Raw genomic sequence first — 8424 nt, 5'->3', positions numbered from 1 at the left:
AAGAAGAGATAAAACTTGCATGACTCTAACCCTGATTTCTTTAGTCTTCTCAAGATTTGTGTGTTGTTCAGAAACAACACACGTAACCTGTCAACAACTCTTGACTTCAACTTCTCCAGCTTCACTTATAAATTGGATCACAGCCAGACTCATTCCAGCCAACCAATCAAAGCTCTTGTAATCCATAACAATCCACCTCCTGAAAGAACTTGTTCTGAACTTCCGACTGTATCTTCTTCTCGCTGACTGCATCTCAGCCACTGGTGCAATTTTAGACCACTAGATTCATACTAGAGGGTCACTGCCTAGAGCTGAAAGAGTGCATAGTTCGCGGATCGTCTGCAAGAAAACACAACCCCAGATTGCCAAACTAGATTTCCTTCTTCTGAACTTTTCTATCATTTCCAAACTTTATTTGTGTATGAAATATCTGCGAGACCACATCACAATTATAAATTGTGAAATCCTATTCCCTTGAAATTAATTATAAACCCCAACACAAAAGTCTTTGGACATTCTGCATCTTCATGGCTATTACCTCAACATCTGCATTGTTTATTAGCATACTTCTCTCCTTAGTCCTCATCTCTTCTGCTCAATCATGCTCAAAATACACCTTTCCAGGTAATCAAGCATTCAATTCTTGCATCGACCTCCCTTTTCTACAGGCTAATCTCCATTGGAACTACATTCCATCCACCAGAACTGTTCACATAGCGTATAGAGCCAACCAAACCTCAACAGGATGGATTGCATGGGCAATCAATCCAAGTGGTACAGGCATGGTTGGATCACAAGCTCTTGTTGCCTTACATAATTCTAATGGGAGCTTGACTGCCTATCCAACCCCAATAACTAGTTATACCACATCACTACGACCAGGAGCTCTCAGCTTTCGAGTGTCAAACATCTCTGCAACATATGCAGATAATCAGATGAGTATCTTCGCTGTGCTGGGCCCTCTACAAAACGGGACTGCTGTTAATCATGTCTGGCAAGCTGGGAATTCAGTTATAAATGACATCCCTTCGAATCATGCTACAACAGGACCAAATATTCAATCAATGGGGACATTAAATTTTCTTTCAGGATAGAAGAAAATATTGAAGGGGGGAGCTTGAAACACCTGTGTACTCTAGCCTCCCTGTGTTCAACTAGTCCAAGTACATCTGCAGGTTTCCAGATTTCGTCATTTATTCCATCGCACTGTCATTATGAGCACATGTTTTCAGGTCTTCGTCTGTGCATAATAAATAGTGAAGTCATGTATCTGGCAAATCCTAGTAGGTTCACTGTTCCAAGTCTGATGAACGCTTCCGTTTTCCAAGTACTCTACAATTCTCTGAATACTACAAATAGGACATTTAAAATTTTATCCAAGTATCCCTTTAGTTTTAAGAGAGAGAGAGAGAGAGAGAGAGAGAGAAGCAAAAGAACAAAAATGTTCACACCATTATGATCCGGGGGTTACAAAATAAATTTTGATATTCATTTCCCCTAGAAAAGGGAAACAGACTTAAGAGATGCATGATAATTTCAATGTCATTGTATAGTCAAAATGAGAGCTCTTAACCTGTCAACACAATATTACTTACCTAGTTAAAGTTCCACACAGTAGTAATACAATATAACAGAAGGTCACTTTCTGAAAACTACTCATGTGTAACCACGTTATCAATCAATTTCAGTAATTCCTCACACTTAGGCTGTGTCATTGGTAATTCCAGTGTCACCTGCCAAAATTGTTAGGAAAAAACTTTTAGATATCGTATTGATGTAAAAGATTTAACAGATATAGTACACAAAGTGCAAAGATAATACCCATAGCCTGGGCTAATCACATGGGAGTAGGTTCAAGTACTGAGATGTCAAAACACTTCATGCAGAAAAGTTAAAATGGTTGGATTATCCCCAAATTCTTCTATTCAGAGCCCTCATTTCACTGGGATCGTAAGTGGACAATGGCATTTTTAAGCATAGAGCAGAGGATCTAAGCCAATAGCCACATTAGACTATTCTAAACAATTGGAGAAGGCTATTCTCTTGAAGGTTAGGAAATGCAAGGTCAGTTTTGATAAAATAGTCTACCTTACAATTCAGCAAACAAAATGATGTAATCTTCTCATTAGAAGTTAGCACGCTGCCTGAAAGAACAAAACCAGGCACCTATTGAATCCAGTTTAGGACAAAGGATGCCTGTTTCAACTTTCAATAAGCATTAACCACCTCATTTAGTTAAATCTATATGGTAATTCATGGAATCAACCTATTTTAAATTTTAAATACATTTGACTCCATAGTGTTCACCTATCCTTTTCTTTTGGCATGAAATGAATTGATGAGAAGTTAATCAACTGCACAGGCTGAAGATTAAGCAGCAAACAAAATTCTTTGATTTCAGAGTGGTCCACTCCAGACCATCTCACGCTAGATATCAAGGAAAAGCATGCCCTTGATTACTTCAATAAATCAAGACTGTGATAGCTTCAACAGCTTCATAAACCAAAGGAAACAAATCTCACCTCTTTGAAGATTTCACTGCGAGAAGTCTCCTGAAAACCCTACACCAGACATGAAGAACTTCTGTCAACCTAACAGAGACTTGATGAAAGAGTAAGAGCATGAGCATAAATAACAACCGCTAGCCCTTTAAAACCACATACAAGAGCCTGAAATTTGCCCATCTAAATATGGACTGTATACATGCAGAAAACAAAAATTCATGAGCATATTGAGAGAGAGAGAGAGACCATATTACGAAACATATTAAGAGATGATCCATTTGATTCTCCAATTTTAGCACGGAATACATGGATCCCAAGGTCCCGAACAGCATAGGCCATCATCATCAACACAGCTTCCTTCCCGAGTCCTTTTCCACGACTATGCTAGAAAAAGAAAGACCATAAGAAATGAGGATGAAAGAACTGCATAAATAACTAACTCACTTTACACCCATCAAGAAGAAAGCACAGGGAAGAGTTGAAAGAATGTTTTATTTGGAATATTCTACATTGATTACCTAATAACATCTCCTGCATAAGATTTACCATTCATTGCCTGGCTAGTAATAGATAACAACGTGACAACAGGAGCTGGACTTGCCAAAGGTTAAATCTGAGCTATAACATCTTCTCTGGTTCCCAAAGAAAAATGAAACAAGAAAGAAAAGAAAAAAAAAAAATGTCCTGAGAAGATCTAGCTGTGATACACATGCTAATATGCTATGATGCTATCCCACTTCACTCCTCTTGACTTTGCACACTCTAGAGAGATTTTTAAGCATATTATTCTTCTACTTTCACAAAGATATAACTGAGCCATAAGAAAATCACGAAACCTCTGACCAAATTATAAATTAACCGGGAAATTAAGGTTTATTCCAAAAATTGTGAGAGCTCTCTACTTGACAAAGGTATATTATATTCCATATTTCCTTCATTGCAACTTAAGAATAGTAGATTCAATGGGATGACTGCAGCTACTGTGAAGAAGCAAGAAAAATAATAGAAATACCTCTTTGGTTCAGCTATCATTATCTCGATCTCGGCCACTTGAGGATCATCCACATCATTCATGAATATATTTACATCACCTACCATAGCTGCAAATGGGTAAAACTATTAATCCCTTGAAAAGAAAAACATTAAAAAAAAAAAACATGAAGGAAAACCTTCGACATGAGGGTCTCCATGAACAAAACCAGCTTGTATCAATTCCTTATCCAGTACAATAAAAGTCCTTTCTGCAAACAACAATAATCAAAAGAAAGATCACAATAAATATAGTTATTGAAGCAGAAAAGAGAGAGAGGGAGAGAATACTGAGGGGGTCTTGGGTCCAAGAGAGCTGCATCTGATACTCGTCTTGAAGGGATAAGAGCTCAGAGCCGGTGGCTTGGAGGAGAAAGGGGTCTTGCATCCAGTGGTGATACTTTGGGACGTGGGCCTCCATGTAAGGCACAAGTATTACCTTCTCTCCTTCCAAGCTTACTCCTCTCATTTCCTCAATCTTACTTTGCAGCCCACCACCGATCATGCTTTGCTGCAAATCACACTCTCCTCTTTTTGCTGCCTTACTCTCCATCCCTCCAAGAGATCTCGTGTTCTTGAATACTTGATAGCAATAAAATTAGGAATTGCAACGAGCAATTACAAAAAGGATTAAATTGTAATCATATATAAACTTACAGGGACCCGGTATGTACTTTTCAATATAAGGGATCAGCTAGTTGTTTCTCTAAGAACTCAGGGACTGAATAAGCGGTTTCATCGTATTCCTTGGGTTTGATAAAAATGGAGCTGGCAAATATAAGGGCCCACGTTTGATCAAAAAGGCCCATCACCCTCCCCCAACCTCAGCTTGGTTTCAAACATTTGCAAGGGCCCACAAGCTCCGTTCAAGATTTAATTCACTGCTATCACCTGGGTAAATATCCAATCCAAAATATTGCACCAATAATTACGTCATCATATTTAAGTATTCCAATATTCTTTTTTTTTCATTGAAATTATACTTTATATTCTTATCAATTTAAAAATTAAAATAAAATAAAAAGATAAATTTATCCACGGATATAATATAACACAAACTGACTAATATAATGTGGATAATGTTTGGTTATGTTTCTATAATAGAAAAGATAAAAATAATAAAAATAAAAATAATTTTAATCGAAAAGAGAGAAATATAAAGATAAAATGGTCTATGAGATAATTTTAGAATTAATTTGTGTACATCTAAATCATAAGGTACAAAATAAACATGTCTTAAAGACTATTTTTTATTTTTTATTTTTAAAATATTTTTATAAAAGACTTTTATTTTTAAAATTATCTAACTAAAACTTCTAAGGATAAAAATTCTATTATTATAGTTTTAAAACTTAACTTGAAAAATCAATCTAGTACAATACTCTTACCATAGATCAAGATAGTTAACCTAGAGCACGGCATAAGTCGAGTTGACTATCAATCTAGGTTAATGTAATGATAAAAAATAGTTATTATTATAATTTTAAAATCTGACTTAATGGTTAACCTGAAATAAAACTTGAGTAAGGAGTTGTTTAAGTCAACTTAGATTGTTATTTTATTTGGAAAAAAAATATATAAACAACATATCATCTGTTTGAAAATAATATTACTAGTGGTGCTTAAACTCTCGACCTCATGGCTTCAACTTGTGTACTAGTCAACAGATCTATAATAGTAAATTATTATAAAATGATTAAAAAATATATATTAAAGTGTTTCATTGCTCATACACTAAAAAAGCTATAGTTCTTTTAGAATGGTTAAGTAATTGAATTAGACATTAACATATGTTTGAAAAATTTGAAATTAAAAATAATAAAATTTTTATAAAAAATTTAAAAGAATAAATAACACGTATGAGAACAATATATCGATAGGAAATAATAATAAAAATGAAAGACGTGGAACTGATTACCATTACTATTCCTAGTTGTGTTGATAGGAAATTATTACCCTTTCCCCTCTGTCATGCTCCAAAGACCGGAAAAAAAAAAAAAAAAAAAACGATGAAAAATACATGATTTACTTACATTGCAAAGTTGAGAGTTTTATGATTGGTTGAAAATTATATATCTAGTGTATGTAGATAAGATGTTGTGTGGTTCAATGGTCATAAATAAATGTTTGATATTATATCGTATTAAAAAAAATATTTTTTAATTAAAATAATTAAATTGAAGAAAAAAAGTAATTTTTAATTGCAAATATTAAAAAAAAACTTTCTAATTAAAAAACACGAACATAAATATTGAAAAAAAAAAACCAGAAAGAACAAATATATAGATAGAGAGATCCTAGAAGCAGAATCACTCGCTCTCATAGCTAGCATCTTCAATGAGTTGTTATCTTTGAGGGCAAATTTCAATTCTAGTTAAAATACAATAATGGCTTTGACAAAATAGAAAATAGCAAAATAATCAACTTGAAAAAAAGACATAAATATTCTTATACCAAAAGCTTTTATCTAGGAGTGTTCATTTTCTGCTCAATTTTTATATATAAAAAAACAATCAAACTAAAATTTTTTTTAAAAAAAGAACTAAAATTAGTTCAAACCGACCGGTTTCGGTTCATTTCGGTTCAGTTTTTTAGATAGAAATTGGTTTGACTCGGTTTTTTCAGTTTAAATTCGATTTTTTTGGTTTTGAGCTTATAAAACCAAACCAGTCAGTTTTTTAAAATTTTAATCGGTTTTTTTTTACAATTTGGTTTTTTCAGTTATTTTTTTCTTAATTTTCTTGGTTTAATCAGGTTTTTTGCTCACCCCTACTTCTATCTTGTTGATTTGAAGGGCATGTGAGTAATTTTACTGGAAATTAAAATACACATATATAAGGGCATTTTAGTATTTGTACTTTTCATATAAAACAAAACGACCCCATCACCCTTCCAGGGTAGCCAAATGTCATTTGATTGAGTGAAAAAATAATAATTATACTGCTGAATCCAGAGTGTATGATTGGTAGATGACAGTTACCTGCTCAGACCTGGGAAGTGTAGCAAGCAATTCAAGAATCAAGATTTTTTCACTTAAAATGGCTTAGCTTCAAAGCGAAGCAGCAGACTCAAGGCTCCTGGAGAAAATTATTCAAGAAAATGATAGGAACTCAGTATACTATCCACAAGATGATGGCGCACTACAGAGTCGACTCGCCATTACGTATCCACTACTCATAAACAGACAAATGCTAGACTCTCTTTTTCTTATATCCACCGAATTATCACTCGAGCCTGCCTTTCCTTCAAAGTTAAGCACCACAGGAAACTCCACTGTTGATTCTCATAGTTTATTCTTACTCATCATGATAACGTTCGACCACTCTTACCTGAAAATAATTAGCATCGTACACCTAACACACAGGTGTTAACAAAAGAGAGCTTGCTGCTGCCTCGATCGATCCTTCAAGCCTCTGCCATCCCCTTGTCTTGTTCATCGTTCTTCCACCGAAATGCCTCTCTTGATCGCCCTTGTCCTCTTCCTTCTCTCCTTTCATGTTCGAACTGCGTTTTCTGCTCATTGCAGCGTCGCCACACCCACTAAGACCTTTGAAAAATGCATGACACTCCCTACCCAGCAAGCCTCGATAGCTTGGACATTTCATGCCCACAATGCCACCCTGGACCTTGTGTTTTTTGGTACCTTCATCTCACCTTCCGGTTGGGTAGGGTGGGGAATCAATCCTTCCTCGGCTGAAATGACCGGTACTCGTGCTCTGATTGCCTTTCCAGACCCCAACTCAGGTCAGCTAGTCCTTTTACCTTTTATTTTAGACCCGACAGTAAAGCTTCAAAAATCACCACCCCTCTCTCGCCCTCTAGATATCCACCTTCTATCCTCCTCTGCCACCCTCTATGGTGGCAAAATGGCCACCATACACAATGGCGCCGCCATCCAAGTTTATGCCACGTTAAAACTTGTACCAAACAAGACCAAAATTCACTTCGTGTGGAACCGTGGACTGTACGTTCAAGGTTACTCCCCAGCTATCCATCCGACGACCTCAAATGACCTGTCTTCCATTGCCACCATCGATGTCTTTTCTGGTTTCAGTGCTGCCCATAGAGATGATACCAGGACATTAAAGATAGCACATGGAATCTTAAATGCTGTCTCATGGGGTGTCTTACTCCCAACTGGAGCTGCGACTGCAAGATATTTGAGGCACATACAAGCACTAGGGCCAACATGGTTTTACGTACATGCAGGGATACAGCTTTGTGCTTTTATCATAGGAACTGTAGGGTTTGCCATTGGAATTAGACTCGGGGAGTTATCACCAGGAGTGGTTTATGGGCTACACAGGAAGCTTGGTTTCGCGGCATTTTCCTTCGGGGCTTTGCAAACACTGGCACTGTTGTTTAGGCCTAAGACCACTAATAAGTTTAGGAAGTACTGGAAATCTTACCACCATTTTGTAGGGTATGCTTGTGTGGTGCTAGGAGTTGTGAATGTTTTTCAAGGATTTGAAGTAATGGGAGAGAGCAGGTCGTATGCAAAGTTAGGTTATTGTCTGTGCCTGTCAACATTGATAGGAGTTTGTATAGCTTTGGAAGTGAATTCTTGGGTGGTTTTTTGCAGAAAATCCAAAGAAGAGAAGCTGAGAAGAGAAGGATTGATTAGCTGTGGGTCTGGAAAAGGAAGTGGGATCCATGGTTAAGAAATTAACCTCTGAATTCCATAAAAAAAGAAGAAGAAGAAGAAGAAGAAGATAACTGGTGCGATTGGGATTTTGAATGGTGCTTTTTGCAGGCCACAAAATTTTTTCGTTTTTCTTTTTGCGTCATCTAGGTGTACATTAATTATTTTCAAGCCTCTTAAGGATGCTCTGCTCTTGTGTTTTATATTTTTCATCTTATGAAAGAAAATAATTCATTTTTGGTGGTGTTA

General features: G+C 36.1%; 2 protein-coding genes across 2 annotated transcripts; one reads left to right on the top strand and one right to left on the bottom strand.

Annotated features, from left to right (window-relative positions):
- Positions 1–1426: 1426 nt before the first annotated feature.
- On the bottom strand, positions 1427–4185 carry LOC118033253 (GCN5-related N-acetyltransferase 9). Its single transcript, XM_035038314.2, has 6 exons — positions 3825–4185; positions 3674–3745; positions 3517–3604; positions 2751–2883; positions 2523–2561; positions 1427–1733 (listed from the first exon to the last, which is right to left on the bottom strand). The coding sequence occupies exons 1-6, from the start codon at positions 4084–4086 to the stop codon at positions 1653–1655; spliced, it is 675 nt and encodes a 224-aa protein (XP_034894205.1). The 5' UTR covers positions 4087–4185; the 3' UTR covers positions 1427–1652.
- Positions 4186–6798: 2613 nt separating this feature from the next.
- On the top strand, positions 6799–8424 carry LOC118033470 (cytochrome b561 and DOMON domain-containing protein At2g04850). Its single transcript, XM_035038507.2, has one exon. The coding sequence runs from the start codon at positions 6986–6988 to the stop codon at positions 8192–8194; it is 1209 nt and encodes a 402-aa protein (XP_034894398.1). The 5' UTR covers positions 6799–6985; the 3' UTR covers positions 8195–8424.

The sequence above is a fragment of the Populus alba genome, chromosome 14 (genome assembly GCF_005239225.2).
Source record: "Populus alba chromosome 14, ASM523922v2, whole genome shotgun sequence".
NCBI lineage: Eukaryota > Viridiplantae > Streptophyta > Magnoliopsida > Malpighiales > Salicaceae > Populus > Populus alba.
Note: the sequence above shows the minus strand (reverse complement) of the source record. Positions and strands in the feature narration are given on the sequence as shown.